This window comes from Dermacentor andersoni, chromosome 8 (genome assembly GCF_023375885.2).
Source record: "Dermacentor andersoni chromosome 8, qqDerAnde1_hic_scaffold, whole genome shotgun sequence".
NCBI classification, from domain to species: domain Eukaryota; kingdom Metazoa; phylum Arthropoda; class Arachnida; order Ixodida; family Ixodidae; genus Dermacentor; species Dermacentor andersoni.
Window position 1 is genome coordinate 87,387,460 of NC_092821.1, and position 26,752 is coordinate 87,414,211.

Genomic DNA, 26,752 nt, shown 5'->3' on the forward strand with positions numbered 1-26,752 from the left:
TCTCCCTTTTCATGAACCTTCTTCCGTCTTTCGGGCTTCCGCCAAACTGATTTCCCTAGCATTTGGCAAAAGTACAGAGAAATACAGAATGTCATATGATGGATGGAGTAACATTGCAGAGAAGGTTATTCCAGTCTCCCGCTGCTCGATCAAAAAACGTAAAAACAAACAAAGCTTGCAGAGTTGACGGCAACATGATGCTCAGTCGGGGATTGATCGAACTGTAACAGAATTTGTCGGAAGGACAACAGAGAGCGGCAATGCGGAAATGGAAGACAAGAGTTGTCAATCAGGATTCTGCTTTTAACGGCGAAGTGACGATGCATGTCGAATACAATGAATGAATAAACTTAGTGAAGAATTCCGAAACAATTCGAGTGTATGTAATATATATGATTTGGGTGGGCTACAGGTAATACCAGTGGCGTATAGATGTTCGTTTTAGAAAAACCGCCTGCGAAGAAAAGCAGCTATAGGAAAGGAAGCAGAGAGGAGCGGTGACTGACAGGAGTAGTTCTCATAGTGAAATGCTGTGAATATAGGGTACGTTTCTGAGCAAGGCAGGGACAGGGAATGCCTCCCAACTTCCACTCATTCATGCAGCTATAAAAAGGGTGAACCATACATTCGTATATCCCCTCGTTCATCTTCAACACCTTTCTGTTCGAGGGTAAATAATAAGTAGGATGGCTAGTTTTCAATTTGGTTTACGTATGAGCAGGGTAAGAACACGACACAAGTGAATTATTTTTGTATCCTGACTAAAATCGCTTTCCTGGTGCGAAACATGAAAGCTAACAACACCGTGGTGATTGCAGATACATTTTTTTTTCATGTTGTACAGGTAGATGCGCGTGTACATATGTCAAAGCGTATCTATGAATATCCCAATGCATGATAAAGTCAACTCAGGAGCAGTCCATCAGATGACGTATTCTGAAACGTAATGAATCTGGCGCCAACACACGTCAATCAAACGTTCTTTCTTAATGACGGCAAGGTCGTGCAAGCAGAGTTTCCTTCGGTGAGCTTTGGCTTGAGCGAAAGCCTTTCTATTGTGCCCTGCAACCCTTTGAGGTGATATAATGCGTATAAAAACTCCATCAATCCATTCCATTTTATTTCTCGGTCTTTTTCTCCAACTTGTCGAGACAAATATTGCTCATCATTTCCATATGCACACATTTGTATGTGGGACGTCAATGTAAAATATGTGCTACATTTGACGTAACCCGATTCCCTGTTTAAGAAATGACCGTAGCAGCGCCATGGCACGCGTGAATAAACAAACATGAAAAAGAAATTAAAGATCCACTGCCCTCTCATATACCTTTGGGTTTCTCCGTGGCGGAGGGTGCCGGCTTTTTGTCCTCCTTTTTGTGTTCCTCCTTCGGCTTCGCAGTGGTCTTCTTCTCGTGCTCCTGGTTCTGCTTGCCCTTGTCGCGTTCGTCCACGTTCCAGGCCATGTCCTCCTTGGAGTCGCCTTCGTAACACACCTCCTCCAACTTTGGTCCGCACCAGTAAGGGTCACCTGCAACGCATCCGTGACCTCACTAGCCTCAACCAATGAAAGAACTGCTTGCAATGCTGTCAAACATAGGCTGTGCGCAGCATCGCTGAGCATAAATAACGTTACTGCAATAAGTTATATTTATTTCAAAACATCAAAAACGACCGCAAGAAAAACATACAGGGTAACGGATTGTTGTAGCGGGAAAGCAAAGTTTGCCACTTTTCTTGGAAGCGGTTACGCATCCACCAGCGAAGCATAGAGGGCAGTGAACAAGTTCGTGCCGTAGCTTACGATCTCGCAAAACAGAACAATTAAATAAAGTGGTCAGATAACTATTGGCCTGGCGGGGCCAGAGCCGAACACCGAAAACCAGCGCAGCAATCGACTTAAGGTCCACAAAAAGAATGACAACCATTCCACTCTGTGAAGATAGAATGACAGCGAAAGCTGACGACAGACAAAGCTCTCAAACAAAAAGCAAATTGCTTTCACTGCCGTTCCATCTTCACAGAGCGGAATGGTTGTCATTTTTTGCGTTGCGAGACTGGCGTCGTTGCTCGTTCGGAGGTGCTCGCGCTCGGGATTGTCGTTTTCGTTCAGCATCGCGGTCGTTTCGCGCCGGCACCGTTCACATTCTCGTTGATGTTCCCTCCGGCACTCCTAATACGCATGCTGTTCTTCGAGTATGCGAGCTATACGTGTCCGCCCCATCGATAACGCCGTTGTTTTTAGCGCCGATACATCTCCTGCTTGTGTACTACGACAACATTGACGTCGCGCTATTGTTCACGGCGAACGTTCTAATCTGTCCTGCATTTTGACATCTGCGCCGCCGCACTGCACCCGTATGGGTTTGTTAGAGATCGCTAAGTCCGTTTCTGTTGCCGGACGCCGAAATAAACAACGGAAGGTTAGTCATACACAGCTTTTGCTGTAAAACGGGTCCCTCTTACGATGACCATAACTCACACAGAGAAAACGCAGCAATAATCTGCTACACTAACCGACGATGCGATCCAGATCCCCATTGAGAACATACTGGGCAAACTGGCGGGTCATACACGTGACACATGACCAAATTCACTGCATGCACACGAACTCAAAATGCTGTAGAGCTGCTTCCTCATCCCCGCGTTTCAACTCGTTCAAGCATCCCCCCTCCATTCCCTACGCCCGTGACAGCTGTACTGCTGCAGTGTCACAGTTACATCCGGTGTTCCGACCGCCCCTGGTCACAAAGTTTGCAACAAAGATTATTAGAATTGACTCTGGCGCTAGCGTCTACGAAAGCTACAATTATGACTATTCGGCCGGCATGGGAATGATCGGTCGTAAGTAGCAAACTAAATGTTTGGGCCAGTGTCCGGGTCATCCTAAATTGGCTTACATTGCAGCACTAAACGTACAGAGCGACAAGAAACAAAATAAAATTGATTTTATTAGCAAAAGGAACACTCGTGACCGTACAACGAGAACTACAAACAGAAAAGTACAGAACTATTGTCGCCTAATCGCAGCAGATGTGTCTACTGCTACTTCTACATCACATCAAAGGCATCCGGTATGTTCGAATAATCTAATTCTTTATCGGGGAAGACAATTGATGACACACTTTCATGCATATTGCGGTGCAAATCGCGCCATCTCGGAAGCCACGATTATTTCTCTGGTGATTTCTACGCGATTGTTATCGACAATTACGCAAACTTCAAAATTTGGTCTTCATCTTCATTATGAAATTACGAGCATTCACATTTTATTGGAAAAGTGAATCTGTTGTAACGCTATGAACGAACTATATCGTTGTGGCCGACGAAAAATCACAAGCTTTTTTTATATGAAGCGGAGGCTCATCACAGTTTAGATTAGAGAAACTGTATTAGGCGTTCTCCATGTACGTTCTTTGCAAGGGGAAAGTTCGAGTTTCGTGGTGTAAGTCTGGTGATGTGATATGGGAAGTGGAATGTATATACACATGAAACGGGTCTGTCTTCAATTGGCGTAAGTAGCCAAATGTCCACACATTTAAGTTATCAAAGTGTAGCTGACTGAGATGGTGTTGTGTATACTTTTTTTATTATTCTGAGAGCTCGCGTCTGCAGTTTTATTATGCTATCGATATATCTCTTGTACGCACAACTCCAGGATTTGACGCAGTAGGACAAAACATTGTGAATGAATGCGAAATAAAAAGCGACAAATACACCGACATCAGAGTAATTTCGAGATTTCAAAAGAATGAAACATCCAGGTGCCCCATTTCACACATACATCGTTAATGTTATCTAAATGGTGGCCCAACGTCACTCCGAGATAGCTGGAGACAGGCGTACCCTCAAGCAAACAGCAATTAATTTGAATGCCAAAGTAATGACATAAATTTCGTGTGCGTGAGTGAATTATCGTGTACTTTGTTTTCTTTGCATTTATGGTTCATTTGTTAGCTGAGCGTCATTCTGACATCCGTTTCAATTCTGAAATAGCTTTGTTTTCAAGTTTTATAGGGCTGTCCGCCATTATTACCATTGCTGTGTCATCAGCGTACATAAGTACATCAGACAACTGCAAAACAATTGAAAAGTCATTTGCGTACCGTGAAAAGAAAATCAGACCGATAACTGAACCTTGAAGTGCATCTGTGCATTAAAGTTGAGGAAAAAACGGCAGCGTGTTTATCATTAATTTCGGTTGAAGGCCATTATTGTAACAATAAAATCAATCGCGAACTTTCGCATTGAAATTATAATGCTGTAGCTTCGATAAACGAATACGATGAGTTCATGTGCCAAACGCTTTCTGCAGATCGAGGAATATCACTGCTACTAAAAGGTTTTCCTGTAATGCTGAATTAATTTTCTGTCTTAATTATAACTTTGCAGATGCTTTTGAGGGATGTGTACAAATTCCATGTGCTGAGGGGATGACATTTTTTATTTATCCAAAAAGTTCCTGCATCCAAACTGCAATACTTTTTTTCGAAAATACTATTAAAGGTTCACTAAAGGCAAATATTACATCAAGCTAACGTGATAGATTAGTGCTCGAGAATATCTAAGGCGTCACCATTATCGTGAACAGAGCCTTAATAATCGAGAAATTGAGGTAAATGCAGGACATGATTAGAGGCTCCCACGGGACATTCAAGTACTTGCCCGGTGATGAAAGCTCTCCTTAGTTAAAGGGACACTAAAGGCAAGTATTACATCAAGCTAAAGTAATAGATTAGTGCTCGAGAATATCTAAGGCGTCAGCATTATCGTGAACAGAGCCTTAATAATCGAGAAATTGAGGTAAATGCAGGACGTGATTAGAGGCTCCCACGGGACATTCAAGTACTTGCCCCGTGATGAAAGCACCCAAGCATTTCACGCTTGTATAGTGTCCTTGAAGGTGAGGAATAAACTGAATTTACCAGTAGGGTGTATAGGATGTTTCCTTTGATAATATACTTACAGAGCAACGGACGATGACAGCTGAAATTCTGCGTTTGCCTTCAGATCGTGAAGTTACAAATGCAGCATGATTCAAAAGAACACGAGCAATCTGATTTTCGTAGCACGAAAAGGCACTTAGTCCCGCATTGCACACACACATACACACACACACACACACACGCACTCACATTACCTCTGCAAATTTTCTAGTGCTCGGGTCCCCTGGAAGAAAGCTAAATTCTGCGACAGACGTGCTTGGTCGCATGTTAACACGGTGATGACAGTTACATGACCGTTATATCGGCCAAATGCTGAGCTTCCGCCGTTTCGTATACACGAAAGCTCAGTGGAGCATTATTTTGTCCTAAAGCCATCAGAAAAGGAAGGAATGTGTAGGAGCCCAGCCGCTCCGATATGTACGGCTTGCCACAGTTGACCTACCTGTCTTGCCATTCAACCACTGCGTTCTGTGTCACCGTAATATTTATTGCAGTAGGTTTCGGTAAACTTATTTACTGCTACGATTGCAAATGTCCGCCAATCGAACGTGTTTAGTGAACGTGCGGAACACGCCACGTTAAGACCCGTCCAAATCGCTTTTCTACGGATTTTTTTTAAAAGATATTCATTTCGTCAGCACAGTGTGAACCATGTGCAGGCCTCCGTTCTGTGAAGCACAGTGTGAAGACTAACGATGTGAAAGCAACTGTTGTTTCATCGCGGTCACCAAACTCACGCGCCGTGCAGCCCGTTTCGGCAGTTCATTTGCAGCGTCATAATAATAAAGTCCACTTATCGGGGCATTTCTAAAGCAACATTCCCAATTTAGAAGCCCCTGAAATGCCACCGACTGTTCGGTTCCGTCGCTAAAACAACTAGTCACCGGATCACTACATCAGATAATTTGTCGCTTCGTCCCTAAATAGACAAGTCGCTAAATTTATCGATAATATCGCTAAAACGGCAACCCAGCTCCACAGGGCCCTACGAACCCTTCGTCGAACCGGTCCGTAATGAATCTATCAATAGATGTTCTGTTCCGTCGTTAAAATGACTTAGTCACCGGATCACTACATCGCAGAATTTGTTGCTTTGTCACTAAACAGACAAGTCGCTAAATTTATCTGTATTATCGCTAAAATGGCAACCCAGCCCCACAGGGCTTTACGAACCGTTTATCGAACCGGTTCGTAACGAATCTTCCAATAGATGAGGCAACCTCACGCTTCCGCGCGAGGCACCAGTGCTGGTTCCTCTCCCATGGATAGCGCTCGAATTAGAATGTCGCCGCTAGGCTCCTTACCCGTCGGAGTAATCGCCAGCCCGTTGGCTGTGGCAAGCGCGGCCTCGTCATCCCGCAAGCTTGGTACGCAGTTTCTTTGTGTCGTTCGCTGCCACAACAGCCTCGAAAATACGAAACACATGAGGTCATGCTCGGGAAGCTCCTCATTTCGGGAAATTTGCAAGTGAGACAGCCCCCGCGCCGTATACACAGTCAAATCGTACATTTTTTCTGTTCACGGGCCTTCTTTTCTTATACGTCTCGTGTGAATGATAGAGTGGTCCTTACACACACGGCGTTGAGGTTTAGTAAGCTTCGTAGACACGGGCGCTCGTTCAATGCTCACCCCTTTCGAAAACAAGCGCAGTGGGGGAGCAGCTAGTGAGAAACACTGTCGTGGTTGAGTGCGCAAAAAAAGTTAATCACTTGCATACAGATGCACCTTCCCAAAAAAAATAAATGGCACGCACCACCCCAATAATGCTGATAGCGTGCTTCACACCAAAAAGAAATAAACAAGCAGTCCTCGCGTTTCTGTTTCCCACATTTTTAAGCGCTGTCGCTTCTTTGGCACGGAATTGCCGTGTACTTGAAGCTCCACGTTGCAGACCTTATTGTGCGTGCGTGCGTGCGTGCGTGTATTTGTTCCCTCTTCGTCCACCGCCGTTGTCGCGCCTTCACTTCAGATTATTACGGACGTGTGAACCATAGTTGACTTTAATTTTATGGCGTCTTGTGTCCGCATCTTATTTGACGCCCTGAAATGACAGGCACCGCATACGTTCGCCTTCCTTGGTGCTCCCGCCGCGAAAATGGTGTAGGAAAGTTTCTGAAAAACAGCACTGCAGTTTACAACATCGCCATTTGTCAACCAGACCAGGCGCTGCTGTTCTGGGGCGTTAGCGCCAGGAGTGAGGAGTGAGCGTACGCCAAGCGTGAGTGCATCGAGCAACTAGAGAAAGAGGGAGAGAGAGATAGCACGTACACTGCGATCGCCACGAGGATCAAAAGGAGCATGCGCGTTTCCATACACTCTAAAAAAAGTTTACACCATTTGGGGTGTATATCTGCCACGCAACAATAATCGTCATCTGACTTGCTTGCGTTTCCTTTCTTGAAAACGCCGCGCCCGCTACGTTCCCGTCAGCAATGCTATGTCACAGTGATAACGCGCGTGCCGTTCATTACTGGGAAGTACTGGGCTCGCAGCGTTAAAGATAGGAAATGCGGGCAAGACAGATGGTGTTTATTGTTGTGTGGCAAGATACGACTCAAAGGGTGTAAACTTTTCTTAGAGTGTAGGGACAACACTCTAAGAAAAGTTTACACTCTTTGAGCCTTTGAGCCCACAGCAATAATCGTCATCTGTCTTGCCCGCGTTTCATTTCTTTAACGCTGCCAGCCCGATATTTCCCAGTCACGAACGGCATGCGCGTTATCAGTGTGACGCAGCATTCTCGACAGGAAAGTAGCGAGCGCCGAGTTTTCAAGAAAGGAAACGCAAGCAAGGCAGATAACGATTATTGCTGTGGGACAAACGTACACCCCAAAGGGTGCAACCGTTTTAAGAGTGAATACACAGTTTCGCCACAAAAAGTGGCGCCACGCGACCACAAAAAAATAAGAAGATTTTAACAATGGTGGCGCTTCTCAGCAGGCGCAACAGCGCAGACTGACCGTGGTGATGGGATGCATAAGTTTTGGTTTGGGTTTGGTTTCAAGATGGCAGGAAAATAACGGGTCGGCTGTGTTCCAGTTGAGCTGAAAGTAACGGTTCAGCTCCGGTTTTCGGTTGACTTGCGGTTCAGTTCGACATCCTACACAAGAGAACTAAAGTCCTTCGTGAATTCTGCGGTGTTGTATCTAGTGTCTTAAGATTCACGATAATTTATTTGACGCATCAAAAATACAGACATAGCAGGATATAACTTTTAAAAAAACGGCAGTTAGCAACCAAGGTGCACAGACCACGCGGAGTTGTGGTACTCCGCCAGCCAATCACTGAAGTAAACAAAATCGTCCTCATGCAACCTTTTCAAAATGGCGTCTTACTTGATGCCTCCGTAGCATCTTTTTCAGAACCTTTTCATCGGCAGAAGTGATGAGGTGTGCAACAGACGTGGACAAAGTGTATTAAATCTGAGCATTTCACTCATGAAAAGTCTGCGGTTCAGTTCATTTCATTGCTGAGCCCGTTACACTCATGAAATTTCGCTGGCAACTGTAGTGAAGCTCGATAATAAATAGCTGCAGCGAAGCCAGCATGTTACTTCAGTTAAATAAAGAATTAGGCTTTCGCCATTCCACTGTAATAGGCGAGGGAAAACATATAAAATTACGCGCTAATAATTTGATTTTTATGGTTACCGCATTGTTTACGTAACATGGAAAGTTTAAAGTGAGAACTATTTGCAGCCTCGCGGAGGAGCAGTGGCTGACGGTTATGACGGCGTAGGTGGGGCTTCACCGCAGGATTGTAGAAGTATAAAAAGAAAGGTCGATGACATTGCTGTTTTTCTACGGTCTCTATCAATTGGGTTTGATGTGCTGGTTTTCTCAGAAACATGGATCGCTTGTAAAGAAGATGCACCGTTCCTTCCAGGCTATCGAAATGAAATCCTTTGTCGTGAACAGCAAAAAGGTGAAGGTCTTGCTATTTATTTTAGGGCTGCGCTTTCTTGTGAACTGCTTGATAAATATTCTGTCATGAATGATGATATTGAATGCAAAACTATGTGTATTGGACCATGTTGAGTAGCTGGTGTATATAGGCCCCCGTGGCCACAAAAAAAAATTTATTCAGTTCCTTGACGTTGTGTTATCATCAACTGTTCTCTGGAATACTCCTTGCATAATTATGGGTGATATAAATGTTGACCTCTGCTCCAACGATCCCTATGCGAAAGAATTTGAAACGCTTTTGCTTATATATGGAAGTGCACATTTTATAACATTACCTACTAGGATTACATCAGTGAGCGCTACGCTGCTTGATGTATGTGCTTCAAATTTAAATTCGCAGAATATTAAAACCGGGGTTCTTTCGTATGACATCAGTGATCATATGCCCATCTTCTTTCTGGTATTATTTACTTCTCGCCTTTGCATACCAAAAACCCAGACATTTCTACATCGAACTAAAAACAGCAAAACTCGGGAAAATGTTTTTTCACTTAGTTCAGAACCTAGATGGGAGCACTGTTTATAGGCAAAATAACCCTGATGAAGCTTATAACGCCTTCCTAAAGCTGTTGCGTGCTAGTTATGATGCAGCATTTCCACTTCATGAGTTCTCACGGGATACAAATAAAAAATGCAGAAAGCCTTGGATAAATTCTGATCTTTACAGGCGCCTTCAAATAAAGAATAAGTTGTACCACAACTTCATCCACTCGAGAGAGACTGACGCGTTCACTAAATATAAGGCATACAGAAATGTTTTAACTTCAGACATAAGAAAGGCTAAAGCGAACTACTATGAAAAGTTATTTCAAAAGATTTACAACAATCAGAGGAAATTATGGGAAGTCATAAATGGGCTTATGGACAGGAATAAAGGCTGTCATAGGACACAGGACCTCACAATTAATGGCGAAACACTAAGCGGTGAAAGTTTGGCCAATGTCATGAACGAACACTTTATAAACGCGGGCTCCTATGTTGCAACCGATGGAAATGCGGAAAGTGCCCCAACTGCTGATAAGTCTACTGTGCCTTATTCTATTTTTTTTTGGTACCCACAGATCCGGTTGAAGTAGAAAACTTAATCAGAAAGCTTAAAAATAATGTTGCATCTGGGATTGATGAAATAGGTTCTGCTGAGTTGAAACTGATATCACCATTGATATGTGATGCATTGGCCTATATTATCAACCTCAGCCTCACTGCCGGTGTATTTCCGGAACAGTTAAAGGTGGCAAAAGTCACTGCAGTACATAAAGGTGGTGATATCAATAGTTTAGCGAATTATCGACCAATATCTGTGCTTCCAACAATATCAAAAATATTTGAAGGAGTAATTTACAATAGACTTGCATCCTTTTTTGATAAACATCAAATAATAACAAAGAGTCAATATGGGTTTCAAAAAAGTAAGTCAACGGAACAAGTTCTAATATATATCAAGGATAAGATAATCGACCATATGGAAAAGAAAAAAATTCCTCTTCGGCTCTTTCTTGATCTTCAAAAAGCATTTTACTCCATACAATTCCAACTATTAATTCAGAAATTGTCGAGATATGGAGTGCGTGGAGTCGCACTTCAACTCTTCAAAAGTTACCTTGAAGATCGCTATCAATTCGTGCAAATTAATAGCACAATGTCTAAAAAGATAAAGTTAAACCAAGGAGTCCCCCAAGGGTCCATATTGGGGCCACTATTGTTCCTTGCTTATATAAATGATATTGTAGAAATTCCTGATTCCCCTGAACTTATTATGTACGCTGATGATACAAACGTTTTCTTTTCATCAGACAATTTAACATCACTTGAAGTCAGTGTAAATAAGTATTTAAGGCATCTTTCAGAATGGTTAAGGCAAAATAAGCTACGCTTAAATGCCAAAAAAACAACCTATATGATACTCCGGCCTATAAACAAGCCTATAAGTAAAATACGTGTCACATTTGAAGGAAATTGTATTACACACGTTAGGGAACAAAAATTTCTTGGTGTGTGGTTTCAGGAGGAATTGAACTGGAATACACATGTAAATCACCGGATTACCGCATTAGCGCGAATAATTTGTTGTTTTCACAAAACAGTACAATTAATCCCATGAAGGTTAAAACTAAATATGTACTATGCTCTCTTTCATTCTAAGGTAACCTATGGTATATTAGTCTGGGGAACAACATCGCAAAGAAATTACCATAGACTTATTACTATGCAGAAGAAAATATTGCGCTGTTTCGAAAAGTACCGGGGAAAATTACAAGACCTGCCAACTGCTCCACTGTTCGTAAAACATTCCATGCTCAGGGTTGATCAGTTGTACTATTTTAAATTGCTCCAAGTAATTCAACAAAATAAATTATATGAGCAAAGCCGCATCGAGAAATCATACTACTGTTTACGAGAACAAAGGATACGAGCACCTAAAGTAAGAACTAATTACGGAAAACGAAGTGCTGCGTACCAGACACATCATGTTTTGAATATCCTTGCAGATAGATTGAACTTTAAAGCTAGTAGTGCTGCATTTAAAAAACAAGCAAGGAACTTATTAATTACTAAATTTATACAGTATCAACATTAACCAGTGGATTTTCATGCATCGACCAATGCTTAAATCATTCAAGGATTAGTATTCTGAGTGTTTCCATGTATAATGTAATTTCATTGTATCCTCATGCATTCTAAGTTTCAAATTTTTTGGAATTTATATTGTGTAGCTATATATATTATGGCGTGCGCGATCTCTTCTGTATGATTATTTAAAGATGTTATGTAAATTTTTCTCTTGTTTATGTGATTTGTTATGTGTACTATTGCAAGTTGCTAGTTGTCCATTTTCCTGAAACTGATGAACTGCAATCCTTTTTTTTTTTTTACTCTGTTGAACTCGAAGCGCGTGAGCTGCCACGAACTGCGGAGGTACAGGGACCTTTGTCAGGCTTGATTGCCTTTAGCCCCTGCCCCTGCAGTGAGCTTTGTATATTGCTTACTGTAAATAAAACACGTACTTACTTACTAAAAAATTAAGCTGTATCTGACTATAGTATACAAGTATTTGGGAATGTATCGCTATACAGATACAAGATACACGAAGAGTACCATTAAGATAGCATTCAATATACATGTATATTTGATTCTGCCCAGCTCTGGCTAGGCAAACGCATTTTCTGGGAGCCCCCCTTGTACGCGTATACATTACAATACACATTCAGTGAAAGTTATCTTAATGACTTAAAACATGCAAGGTTTTCAAGACTGGTTGGACATATAGCCGAAGACTAGTGCTGCGGGTCCAATGGAGCAATAACAGTCAAGCAAATATTGCCACTGAGTTTATGTACAATCATAGATCATTGACTCGGAAGCCATTACGTAAGTGTCCATATCTGATATAAAGTCGGATGCATCAGGAATTGCATGAAGCTGGTTTATGCCAATTCGTGCCGTCTACTTGCGTGCACAACTGCCACCAATTTGATCTATTAGAGCGTCGTGTCGTGATGAAAAGCCGCCATGGGAAATGCGTTTCAAATATGTAAACCTAGGATGTAGCGTCGACTTCGAACCTATCCCACAATACGTTGCACGCTGTCTGGGCCAAGAAAATCTGCTTTTCCGACAAGGAACATGAGGAGGTGGTTGCTTTCTCCACTGGAGTAAATTAAAAAGCAAAATTGGTTTTTCGAGTTGAATAAAGCTTACCCCAACCTCGAATACATGTTCCAGAGCTGTCTATGGGTCTTGGGAAGACATGGCCATACTTGCCTGATCCTTTCTTGACTGTTTCCTTGGTGATCTTTTTATCCTTGTCCTCCGCTGGGTTGAAAGAGAATATAATTGTGAAGATAACATCAAATATACGTTTCCAATTAATATTCAGTTAGGTCAAATGTATGGACGATCACAAATATACACTACAGAGCAACATATCAATCACTTTAGACTGGTATTCTTTCAAAGGAGTTTATTTTATTTCATTTGGCGGGAAATGATTAACTACTGCCAAGCAAGGACAAAACTTCATTTTCTTTCTTTTACCTTTCTGTAAGGAAGAAAGTAGGTAAGAAACAACAGCAAGCCAAGAACCAAAGTAGGGCAGCCATCCTTCAAATCGGCGCGCTCATCAAATTCGTTCCTTAGCCGTCCTATGAAAGAAAGTACATTTGTTTTCGCTAACGCACCTGTTTCCGTCATTTTATTGACAAAACACGCTCACTTCGATTCGCTGGGCACAAAAATCCTGGGCCAGTATGGATGTGCCGATTCTATTGCAACGATTGCTACTCTCGCTTCACCCAGTACAATGCAGGCCACTACAATGCTCTCCATAGACCAGTAACAATACGAAACCGACGACAGAGTGTAGGTTTGGACGCCCATCCGAAAGCGGGAACTATGCGAGAAGCTATTTAGGCGACACTTCTGACCGTATCGAGTATTACAACGCCTAAGTGACGTCACCTACGAGGTATAGTCCCGGATAGCCCCTATTGCACGCGGCGCCGCCAGCACCGGCCTGAAGTTGCTCACGCAGTGCGCATGAAACCGTACGTCAGCGAGTGACTGTGCGAGGAACTTCACAACAGTGACCTCCTCTAGCATCGGAGCGACGCTTCTCTTTTGGGAGAGGCAAATGCCGCCTCTCTAATGTCGACGACAAAGACAACGGTGGGAGCTTTTAGCAGGCTTCGTCTCGTGCATTCGCCTGGCGGACATTAGAAGACGAAGTCCTCTGTAGGCTCGACTTCTAAAGCAAGCTGTTTTTGTTATACGTGTCCTCGTCTCCGATCTTCGTTGCACCGCGACATTATATATATATATATATATATATATATATATATATATATATATATATATATATATATATATATATATATATATATTCGTGCTGTCCATGCACCGCCGACCAAAGCAACCCCCGGCGCCAGAAATCATTATGGATTTTGTCTAGAATGTCCTTTTCACACTCGAAAAGACATTTCACCGTGAACACTGCGAACTAGGGCTGGATTTCACGGCAACGCCCATGCACCGGGAGTAACATAACGCAAGCAGCCCCATCCGAGCACCAAGTTTAAAGGGTGTTTTGATGGCGAACGGGCTCGCCGCGGCACCTCGCGGAGGAAGCGGAATCTACGGAGAGCATGGATGTCAATTCCGAAACTTTATGGGTACAAAGTTCTCAAACTTTTGAGGCGAAAGGTGCATTGACATTTCCAAAGTCGGGCTTTAGATTTTCAGTTGCGGAACTTTCTGGGTTTAATGTTGTTTCAAACATTCGACGCCAGAGGTGCATTGACTTTTCTAAAATCTTACATCGGAACATACAACGGGACAAGCCAAATCAACACACTCCCAGGCAAGTACACAAAGCACGCAGTGAGGTCCGATGAGATGAAACGTTGTCGCGGTTCATTTGTGCGGTCATCTCAGATATTAAAAAAATCATTTTTTTTCACCTACGACAAAGCATCCATGTCAAGACACTAAAGCCAGCCAAGGTAACTACGTTCTTATTTATTTTTCTACTTTGACTTTTAATCGCGAGTACACTTTGAGCCTCTTCAATTTTTTTGTTCTCGCTCCCCTATCCGCGGGCTGCCAGAGACTGCCAGAGCGCATGCGTTTTTCACGTGTTGCCCCGACTACCGCGCGGCGCACTTCGGTGCGCGTTCGGTTTTCTCTGGCCGAGTGCATTTTCGCTTGGCAGAGTTTTGGACGCTTTCTAGCTAGCAGACGAGAAAAAGAAACAATGGTCGCTCGCAGCCATCACTGTGGGGACTCGACGGATTGCACCGCGTTCGCTTGAGCGCAACCTCTGCAGAAAGTCTTGTCTCGCCGGTGTAGGATACCGAGCAGTATGCGTATGGTTCTCTGTGTACCAACCGTCGCACGTTTTTTTCGATATTCCTAATGTAGCCACATTAGGCGCACAAAGTAGGCATTCGATTGTGGCCAACATACTTTCCTTTGCGTTTATTCATTTCGGTGGCCCCGCCCCTCAAAAGGAAAAAGAAAATGCATTGTTGAGGCGCAGCGAATTGTCACGTGGTGAAAGTTTGATTTTGTTACTTCTTTTGCAGAAAGTAATGGGCCACGGGACGCTTCAGTTGCCGGATACTCTTATTATATTATTGCGATAGCAATTATATGGACACTCCAGGCGCATACCTGCCGTCGCCGTCCCCCGTCATGTTTCGTATAAAGTCCAAGGGCGATAAGATCGTGACCGTGCGCCGCATGCTGAATGTGCGAGTGAAAGTGTAGGAGGGGGGGGGGGAGGTGGAATGGGTGAGCCGGCCATGGTGGCTTAGTCTTGTGCGCGCAAGGGAGAAAAGCGAAGAGTAAGCGCGCCGCCTTCTGTCGCACGCGATACGTCAGGGGGGGGGGTAGAGGGAGAGGGGGCGGGATCTAGGATTCTGTGAATCTGTGAGTGCGTAACATGTTTATTTGCTTTGTTTGCTGCATTATATACAGCGACTTTTTCTTATATACGTAGATTTATTGAAGGCTTATACGTATATTTAAATATCTTGTTGCGAGGTTTTGTGTATACGTGCAGTTAGCTTTGTTTCCAGTGGCACTTTTTTGACCTTCATCAAGCTGTGTCTTCGCATTTGTATATTCCGTTGTATCTTCGCATTTCTAATGTACGAGGGCGAGTCAAATGACAGTGAGCCTACGCATCCCGCTCAATTATGGTTCCCTTCACTAACTGAGAGGCATGCGCGTAGCACACAGACATCTCTCATTTACAAAAGTGACACGCAGGTGTGAGGATAAACTTTCTTTAATGCTCTCATACACTGGGCTGAGCATGGTCGCGTGACATAGTGAGCGCTTCAAAAGTTGAAGAGCGTAGTGTCGTAAGGTTTTGGCAGGTGAAGGTGTTTCCCAAAAAGAGATTAGTCGCCGTATGGCTGCCGCGTACGTTGAACATTACATTTCATTGGCCACTGTGCGCCGCACAGTTGGAGCAAACGGTTCAAAGAAGGACGTGCAAGTTGCAAAAACGATCCAAGACCGGGCCAAAGCCACCATCAATCACCCCCTACACAAGTGCAAAGGCTGATGAGCTGATTAGACAAGAACGGAGGATAAGCATCGATGAACTGGCAGAATGTGTGAACATCAGCCACGCTTCTTTTCACACTATAATTCATGAACATCTCCGTTATCGGCTCTTGTGTGCGCAATGGATGCTTAAGAGTTTGAACCACCGCCAGAAGATGGAGAATTCCGGCGCTGCGTTGGCTCATCTGATCTGGTATGACATTGGGGGTTGACAACTTCTTGTCTGCAATTGTGATCGGGGACGAACCATGGTGCCACTACTACGAGCCTGAAACGACGGCAAAGCTTACAGTGGAAACATTGGAATTCACCACCCCCAAAGAAAGCAAAGACCGTCATTTCCGCCGAAAGGTGTTGTTGACTTTTTTTAGATCGTCAGGGGCCATTACTGATAGAATTTGCCAAATATTGAGAAAGTATCAATTGTTTCCGATATTGTGAAACGCCAGATCGGCTGCGCGTCACAATCAAGAACAAAAGACGTGGAAAATCCGCGAATGGGGTCATCTTGTTCCACGACAACGCCTTTCCCCACGTTGCTGATGCGGTTAATGCAAAACTGGCACAGTTCAAGTGGGAAACGGTGCAACATCCGACATACAGCTCATACCTGTCGCCTTGCCACTTCCACATTTTGGGGCAACTGAAAAAACAGCTCAAGGGAACCAGACTCATGTCGGACGATGACGTGAAAGAGTCACTTGCGGACTTTTTGAAGCAGCAACTCAAGGAATGTCATGAGACGGGATTCACGCGACTCGTTAGTCAATAGGACAAATGTCTAATTGCTCATGGAGGCTACTTTTCAATAATGTACCCCGTTTGTCATACCTTCGCATTGGCTCACTTTCATTTGACTGGCCCTCGTATACTTTGCAGAACTCCTGCTTTTTATACGTGCTCTCTGTTGCGACTATAATTTCGGTGCGATCACTCACGATACACGACTGGTAACAGCTGCTCCTGCGTAATATATTGGAACAAATGACAGCGTCACTGAGATTTTTTACTGGCCGTTGCATATGTACAAGAATGTAAACAAGGTTCTTGAATGGCAAAGTTTCATTAACATATTTGTCCTCAACTTGTTCATTTCATGGCCTTTACATTTTTTCATATTAGCGGGATGCACTGCTTTGCTGGTTTCGAACTGATGTAGTGCTAAAGTTCGTGTGATATTTTCTTTACTTACTAAATAGACAAAAAATATGGAAGCATTGATATCAGTTATTTTTGGCACAATTTTTGGCACATACGAGTTTATTCTTTTACGAAAAGATACATATTTTACTTGTTTTGACAGTGCGTAGCATTCAAGAAATCGTTTGCAGCATCTTTGGCAATGGCAATGCAGTATCTATTTGATCCATGAATTCATGTATTTTATCCCTCGACAAATTGTTTAAGAGGAAGCTTTAGCTCGGGCCCAACTCCGACGTGGCCTATTCAAATACATGTAAAACGCACAAACGCCTTTCTGAGATAACCCCTGGATCGCTTTTAAAGAAATTTGTTGCACTTGAGAGAGAAAGTGAAATTCTAGTGCCTGTTGCAAACGGAATTTCGATTAGGGCCTGAATTTTGTTTAAAATATTTCGAAAAATTGGGAAGTTCGGAAAATATAGAAGCACGACGTTTACAAATTAATAGCTCTGCATTAAGAACAGACATGGCGGTTCTGTAAACGGCATCTATTATAACAGTCAAAGCGGACAAATTTGGTATGTCAATTTGTATCTTACGTGAATTGGTTACGTTGTGTACAAGTGTTCAGCAAAAGCCGTATTCCCATATTACTAATTTTGTTAGAATAATATATAACATAACAATTTTTTCCGCTGTAGATGTACTATTAGATGCAATTCACATAATTTTGATATCATTTTTTGTTGTTAAGTTAAGAGCTTTAAACTTGATAGTTTCGTTTTCTGAAAATTTGTGATTTATGCCAATTTTTAATAAACAAGTGCCAAGCTAAATGATAAATTCGAAACCAGCAGTCACTAGAATTTCTGTTTTTCTTCTAAATGCAACAAACCTCGTCATATTTGGTACGGTGGTTACGAGAAAAACGAATTCTCCTTCTACATGTATTTAGATACGAGCACCCGATCTAAAGCTCCTCCTTGAGGAGGCCGAGCTGCAACGTGAGCCCCCACCGAACGAAATTTCTGGCTACGCCACTTCTTGGTATGAACCAAAATTGGCTTACTATGACAACAGCGTATGACGAACACAAATGATAGGTCATGACATGAGTGTCGTGACAAGCGTGCCATGTAGGTAATGAAACAGCCACCTACGTCTTTGTATTTACCAAAATTGGCAAAGTATGATAAGAGTGCATGGCAAACATTAATGATAGGTCATGACATGAATGTCGTTACATGAGTGCGATGCAGGTCATGAAACAGCCCCCTACGTCTTGGTGCTCTCATGGTCGTTTCGTTAACTTAGTATGCAGCAAAATTTGCTTGCTGTGACAAGAGTGTATGCCTAGCATAAATGACGTATGACTATCATAAATGAAGTGTCATGTAGGCCATGAGAAAGCCGCCTACGTCGTTAACTTGGCAGGCTCCCCGCACACTGCTTTGCATAACGACGATTCCCACAGGGCGTGGAATCTGTCCGTCTTTTCTTTATTTGTGCGAACTAAAAAAAAAAATACATTGTATATCGCTGTAGAATACTCCAACAATAGCGGACGTTTGCGCGCTGCGGCTCCAGGTAACAGGTAGGCAGTACACGAAGAGCGTCGCGCACGCGGTCGGCTGTGCTACGCGAAACTTTTTTTGGTATAGAGAAGACCTGTCCGGCCTCAGGCATGACGCATGAGTCGTCGCCGCCCGTGTCTGGACCGGTAAAACTGAAGGAGTTGGATACATCGATTTCCCAAAAGATAGCAAGAAGTGCCACCATTATCCTTTTTCCTGCCTTGTTCGATGGCATCGGCCATATTCCACCACGTTTAAGCTGCCAAATCGCATTTCATGAAATCGCAAGACAAAACAAAATGCAGTGCAGCAGCGCATGAGTAGTGCCGTCTTTCTTTTCTTTTTCCTCACTTCCGTGGTAATGGCAAGTTGGCAGGCCATTTCGTAAAAAACATGGCGCATGGTGGCGCTTTGAAGAATTGTCGCCACTCAGTCATATTTAAGCTTGTCGATGGACTGAACAATATGCTGTAAAAGCGATGACAAAATTCGCCGACGATTACGATACTCCCAATGCGAAATTTGAGCGCAGCTCTATACGTGTTTTCATTGCGCGATATATTGGCTGACGTGGACAATCTGTCTCGTGCGACACGTTGCAAGCGGCGCGAAGTGTGGCGCCACTACCTCGCTAATCGGGAGATCGCGAGAGCCAGCGCGTGGATGACGCGTGGGCGCAACTCACAGCAGCCGCCGCAGACGGACCTCCGCTCAAGCAGCACTTTGTTTCCATATATGGTTTCGATGGCGTCACCGGTGAACAGACGACGCGCGCTACCGTGGCGCCATCTCGTAGCCATCGTCGCCGCACAGCCCGCCTTGGGCTGCACTACGATTTTCTTCTCACGCTTTCGCCATACCCTCCTCCTCCGCTTTCCTCCTCGCGTTCTATTCGCTATCGCCGTCTTTCGTCCCCGGCTCCTTCGCTGTGGTCGTTCGCTCAGTTACGAGGGACGCCGACGCTCGCCGCATGAACGGGCGCCTAAGCGCTGCGTTCTAAAAATCAAGGTAGACGGTTGAGGCACCAGGAGGAGCTGCATATCACTCACAAGCTGAAAAGAACAAACTCAAAAGGACAAGTGGCCACGGGCCGGATATAATCAAAGCCACGAGGTTATTGCACAAAATGTGGATGTGCAAGGATCGAATCGACGATCGGACGCAGCCGTTGCTGCCGGAATTCCACAAGCCCACGTGGAGTCGGGATAAGGTGAGTAAGAATGAGACTGATGTACGAGATTTAGGTAAACATATATTTGCGCAGTGGGGCATATAATAAAATAATTTCATGTTAAATTCGTGTCACTTTCTTCGTCACGTGTAACACTAACATATAATGCCAGCCCACAAAAGCACGAATGCTGCGAGACTGGGGAGCCTATACTTGTGTATTCGTTAGGCAAATTTCTTCCTTAGGTGACCTCACCCAATCAACACTAAAATTTCACATTACACATCTCTTAGAAAAATCATCAGCACTAAAACAATTTTCCTAAACAGCTTTCAACTTGTCACCGTAAATATGAGAAAGAACGCTGTATTTATGCCGAGGAACAACTTGCTAAGTTCAACATTCTTGAAAAGGAGATATTTGCTTATAATGAATACATTTTCATATTCAGGAAGCGTTGACGCTCCTGGCTAAAATCGGAAAGTAAAGAATAACCGACTACAGCAAATAACTCTCACAATAAGAAGCATGCATCCAAACGTGCACAAGCGTAATTCTACGCACGTCGTGTCATGTCCTCAAAAAATATCAACTGTGAATATTTCGTTTACTGTTATGTAATCCTTTTATAAATCAGCATCGTCATATTTTGCTACTATCAATGGTACTTTATAAAGTAGCAGTATTAATCAAAACTGACCGTACATCAGCCCTCAGACTCTCGAATTTGTACAGCGTACGCACAGTGACAGTTGCGTACCCTGAAACGTAATGGCCCGCGCACGTGAATTGAAGGTCTGCACAGAACTACACGATCCCTTCCACTGCGCAGCAGTTCACATATATTTTGTCTCTAGAGCAATTGCCACTATCTCGTTCTGTCCCGCCGCAACCTTTTTCAGAAAGCAGTTTCCAAGTCCACAGGCTTCCCAGGTGCTAGAAATTAAGTACAGGGGCAGGTGAGCTTTCTTTCTTCTTTTTTTTTTTTTTTTTTTTTGCATGTGAGTAAACGAGACGCAACAAAATCAGGAAAGCCGCAGATGAAAGGCGAAGCTGAGGGGCAGGGACAATGTATGTATACCGTATAATATGTTACCTCTTTTGTACATAACTACGCAGTCAGCAGCGCCTATCAACATGTTTCGTGCTCTATGTAATAAATTTCGTGCAAACCTCCTTGATGAAACGGGAAGCAGCTGCTGAACTTTATCAGTAGACTCAGCATTCCACTTGTTTCCTCATGTGTTAGTTTCTGCACCTGAATCTAGAGTTGCAGCCCTCAACAGCGGCACAAAGGCGGCAAACGAAACTAACACGAGATGAAACGCAGCCTTACCACACATGATTCCAAGGCCCAGGAGAATCCAGCAGAGCGTCGCTGTTCTCTTGCGCATATTTGTTACATCTACACCTGCTGGTTCGTCGCCTCTCACTGAGGCGGCGCCGGTGTAATCGACTTCCTCGAACAACGCGGAGAAACGAAAACAGACAAACAAGAGAGCCACTGCGTAAATTAACGGCCATAGACGTGACAAAGATATGAGTCTTTCCTCGAAGTTAGCGCTTGCCCGTGCCCGAAAAAAAAAATGCCATCAGCATTTTCTTTTCTATAGCAATTTACGCCGCGTCACCGTATAAATACCTCCTTGTGGTCTTTTGTTCGCGGACACATTTCCCCAGTACCGTATCGTGTAGGCTGGATGATCAAGTTTTGGGAGGATTCCAGCCATTTACTTTTCGAGACGCAAGACGTCGACGTTAATTCAGGACGTCCATCATCCCGTGCAGCTTCGGTTTGCAGATGTGTGCGCTACGAGAACCGACGTGTTAAAATGAGGGAGGGGGAAGGAGGAGAGACGGCAATATAGCATTCTTCGCCGACACCCGCTCACACACGCGTGAACGAGCAACGCCGGCAGCCCGTGCTGCTACTCTATTTGACAGACTGCCTCACCTGCCGTAACCCGTGAGGCAACTGAAATGCATGCAATGGGCCAAACGATTCTCTCCACAAAAGCTTCCTGATTGCTCTTTTCCTAGTATCGATCACTCACGCGCAGCTGTCGCTACAAGAGCCGCGTTTCTGTCGCGTTTTCTTTACGGCCCTTACGATAGACACTTCCTTACAGTCGCTGCTGTCTTGGAGCATATAGTGACAACGTCCGGGCGTGTCCCTACATAAAGAGCCTGCGGTAATTCCGCAGCCCGCCAAAGCGGCACCTGTAGCGTTCGCGACAAGCGGCGCAGCAAGGCTTATCGCGTGCATCAGTGGCAACGCTTTCATTTGTAAACAAGCTTTTCTTCATCTTTCTCCGCCTCAAGTATAACGCATTAGTATAGGAACGTAGTATTAGGAATATTTCAAGCGCTAACAATTCATAAACTTCTCCAATGTTACGTTGTTCCGTTTCCAGGTTCACCGGCATTGACTTAATTCAAGCACGTGCGTTTTTTCACTTGCACTTTGGAAACGAACGCTTGCAATGACGCAGCCAGAAATCCTTCTCAGCTTTTCGAAGAGGGCGGAAGGGGGTGAGCACCTAGACGCCCGCGCGAAGGGCGAGAGGTGCTTCTAGTAGGTGTCCATTGTGAAGAATGGTGCTGTATTCCGGCCTTTAAGAAAAACAGTATCTTGGCTAAGCATCCTAACGAAAACATTAGTTTTATCATTGCAGCAGCAGTGATCGCTGAGGGTGACTCGGTTAGTATGCCGTCAATCCTCCTTTTTCATTTTCCCGTGCTGCCCTCTGCCGCACGCCGCTGGAAACGTTTTGGAAGGGTGCCGGGGCTTTTGTCGCTTTTCGTTTATTCCATCATAATTACAGTTTGCTCGTGCAGTAAAGCATTATCAGAGAAAACTCTGCTCGCGTAAGCGCTCATTTGTAGGCCGTGTTGCTCCCTCGCGAAAACGCGCGGATGCGATCGCTGACAGCGCTGGTATAACTGAGCGAGGCGGTTGTTTGTGCTGCTGTAACGCTCTATTGCTTCCCGCTTGACGCAGAGGTAAACAGTGCATCTCTGGAAGTGAGAAATGTGCCGGCATAACGAGAAGCACAAATCCATCCGTCTGCGTAGCGAACGCGACCGGCAGCCTACGGGTTCGGTGACGTGCAGATGTTGGCACAGCGCTGCGTCGCCGGTTACCGCTTATTGCGTACGCGCCGTATGAAGTGAAGAGTAGTTGATTTCAAATTCCTAAAGCCAGAACTGAACAATAAGAGCAGTTTCATTCGTCCTAATTGCTTACTCTTCAGTTCAGGACCGCCGGTAGCGCAAGCACGAACTTGACGGTGCCAGACCTAATCTACACTGAGCAGGATCAACATTGGCCCAAACTTCATGCGCACGGCTTGAGAGGGCTGAAGCTTGTGCATTTCAACTTCATAGGCACGTTTGACTGATTTTGAGCCCGATTAATTATATATATACCAGTGAAGGCGCTGTCGATATCGCGTTGTCGGTTCGACGGCCGATCGCGCGGGGTTCGGTCGAACGATGGTCGGCACGCTGATTTTGTCGGTGCCGTCGACAAGAAAGCCTGTCGCCGTACGACAACTCGCGCTCGTCTGTTACGTCGTTGCCGGCCTGATATGATCAAATGGTTTCGGTGACCCACTGTGCTGACTCACTCGCCAATCGTTGGCCTGAGCGTCTTGTCGGTCTCGTATCGGCCCAGTGTTACCGCGCCTTAAACGAGTACGTGAAGTTGGGCACGCGCTGCCACCACCAGCAAGTGAAGGCCCACGCTGCAGGAAGACTTCGTCAGCAACGTGACGTTTTTGAAATGTCGCCCAAGTGTAAAGCACGGGTTTTTAGTTACATTCGCTAGCCATCAATGGAAGGCGGCAACTACCTGGCTCAGGGTGCAGTCCGGACCACTGAGACGAAGCCCTGGTCACTTTCTGTTTTAAAGTGAAGTTGCAGTCTCACGCTACGCTACGCAGGTTTTCGGCACCGCACCGACGTCGAGCCACCAGACGACTTTCTTTCTTTCTTCTTCTTTTTTTTGGGGGGGGGGGGAGGGGGGGGGGGACGAAGAATGAACTTGCTTTCTTAGGATGACACATGCGTTGTCGTTCATCTTAAGGTAGACAGTTACGGCCCGTTTAAATTTTGAACGCGTACTCACACTGGCTTCGTGTTGTTGAAGGGGCGTTTTTGTATTGGTGTCTTGGTTATATATGCTTGTTATTCGAAATAAACATTCAGTTGGAAGTCAGCACTTGTCGTCGTCATTCTTTCGGTCCGTTTGTCTATGTAGGTGCTGTAGTCAAGTTTGCCATATATACTGTGGCGAGGAAAGCATATGTCGCCTTGAAAAAGACAAGTCCCCTTGTGGAAACGTTGCCTCCCGCTTTTACCTTGTTCTCGTTTTGCCCGTAACACGTCGTGTAACACAACAAAATACGTTGCGTTATAATCTTGATATTTTCAGCTCTTCTATTTGCTCATTATCTGACTTCTGCATTTTATTTAATTCAACATTTTGTTGCATCTTGTACCCCTGTTCTTTCATGTTTGTTTTCTGTTCTATGTGTAAAACAAGTGCACCAATACTAAGGCGCAGAACTCTTCTTGGGCATTTTAGAAATGAATGAATGAATGAATGAATGAATGAATGAATGAATGAATGAATGAATGAATGAATGAATGAATGAATGAATGAATGAATGAATGAATGAATGAAAGCCCTAATTTCGTATGAAATCCTTTTACAAACAGAACTTATATGATGATGAAGCTTCAAATGCGTGTCAACTGTACCTCCCAGAAATGAAGTATGACCTTTTAAAGGAATGAATTCAGAGTTGACAAAGAGGCAGGGAATAGTTTGCAGTTTTTTGTCAGGCGAATGAAAGAGCGTGAAGCTAGCCTTGGATGCATTAATTTATAATGTTTTAGAATTGCACCACTCTTCAAGATAGGTTAGATTAGAAACGAGGGTCGCAGAATCGGAATGATGAGAAATGATATTCTCATGTTATCGGCGTAATGTAAGCAGCAAGAATGTTTACGGCAAATTGGCAAGTCAATAATGTATGCTAAAAATAATAAGAGGCCTGAGATCGAACCTTGTGGAACACCTCTATTAATACGAACATGGCTACATGTATACACTCTTAGGCAATGTTACACCCTTTGGCTTGCCCCTTCTGCCACACAACAATAATCGTTATCTGCCTTGATGCGTTTCCTTTCTTTAACGCTGCGAGCCCGGTACTTTCCAGTAACGAACGGCACGCGCGTTATCAGCATAGAACAGTTTACACCTTTTGGAGTGCCCCTTCTGATAACGCGCGTGCCGTTCGTTATTGGAAAGTTCCGGGCTCGCAGCGTTAAAGAAAGGAAACGCATCAGGGCAGATAACGATTATTGTTGTGTGGCAGAAGGGGCAAGCCAAAGGGTGTAACTTTGCCTAAGAGTGTAGCTGTTAACAGAAACTACGTAAAACTTATAAAGAAGAAAGCAGTGTCAACGCATGACTAGTTATGCCATAGTACTCAAATTTACAAAAAATAATTAAAGGCTCAATGTTATCAAACGCTTTTCAGAGGTCAACAAAATGGTAACCAGCGATGTTACCAGTATATACCAATGAATGAGCTAATTTTGTCAGTGAAGCATACCACTGCTGTACCAGTAGAAGGATGTGCTCTATAAAGCCAAATTGACATGAAGAGAATAGATTAAACTTGCGGAAATATTTAGATAGTCTTCGTTGGATTAGTTTATTCAAGATTTTATTCCGGAAATGATGCACAGATATGCGCGTATAGCTATCGGTATTCTGTGGATAACCTTTCTTAAAAACAGGTGCTACGTTTGCCATTTTAAATTTTTTTTCGGGAAGGATACCGGTTTCGACGCAGCGGTTAAATGCCTGGCTTAGAACAGGGATAACAAAGGAGCTTATATGGTTTAATATGTTTTGAATGAACGTTGTCTAACAAATGTCCAGTAGCTTTTAATCCTGGAATAACCGACAGAATATCGGAGGCACAAACAGGGAAATTAAAAAAAAAACGATTTGGAGGCACGAGAAACTGGAAGCCCATAACATCTTCAGGGAGACCTTAGAACTGCAAGAAAAGTGGTCGCTAAAACCATTGGCTACATCGTTGGGCGTAGTGAGTATGGTGTACTTTATACGAACAGATGTAACTTTGCTAGGCGACTTTGGAGAATTTAAAAATTCGTTGAGGAGCGGCCACTTTCTCTTAGTGTCAATTCCACAAATCTGAAGTTCTGGTTCATAATAATTTAGTTTGGCTTTTTTTTTTAAGTAAGCCTAATGTGTTGGAGTTTCTCTTATGGCACAGTTTCCAGTTTTCATTGAACCATTGAAGTGTGGTCTTTTTATACAAGTTATCTTTCCTGCGAAGGAGTCGTACGAGCGAATTGGACAGGCCAAGGGCACCGTGGTACATTGTAAAGCGTTTGGCGATTGCAATGTAGTTGAACCCTCAACAGCTGAATAAATAACGTCATAAAATCTGATTAACGCCACCTCGGGATCATTAGTAGCATATACATTTGACCAGTTTGCTTCGGCACTAAGCCGACAGCAGTTATTTGAATTAAAAAGACGCATCTGACGTGATATCGTACAATTAATGAGGGGCAGGCAAGGTAAATGTTGATTAGTGTTCCTGTATATGTTCCTGTATACAGGAACACTAATGTTGATGAGGAAAGAGTGCCGAAAACTAGTGGTTCATGCGCCGTGGAAAGAGTGGGCCCACTAACTCCTGTGGGGCTTGTTTGAGGGCGCTGCTTTTTGATGCGGGCTAGAGTTACTGTGTATTCGGAAGCCACATACAGAAACTCAAATGCGGACTGACGGTCTGTCACGCGATATTTGTCATTTTTTCGCGACCTCTC

The 26,752-nt window shown here is 44.0% G+C and overlaps 1 protein-coding gene across 2 annotated transcripts in view; it reads right to left on the reverse strand.

Annotated features, from left to right (window-relative positions):
• The window catches only part of LOC126529391 (uncharacterized), a 22,826-nt gene extending 1,510 nt beyond the window's left edge, over positions 1–21,316 (reverse strand). The window contains exons 1-3 of one of the 2 annotated variants that reach the window (XM_050176991.2): positions 21,207–21,316; positions 12,674–12,724; positions 1,331–1,531 (exon numbers count right to left, since the gene is read on the reverse strand). In XM_050176991.2, coding sequence (XP_050032948.1) covers positions 1,331–1,531; positions 12,674–12,724; positions 21,207–21,264 — 310 coding nt within the window. In that variant the 5' untranslated portion in view covers positions 21,265–21,316. Of the gene's footprint in view, positions 1–1,330; positions 1,532–12,610; positions 12,725–21,206 lie in introns of both variants that reach the window. The other variant, XM_050176990.2, reaches the window with a different exon arrangement.
• Between the last annotated feature and the right edge of the window lie 5,436 nt (positions 21,317–26,752).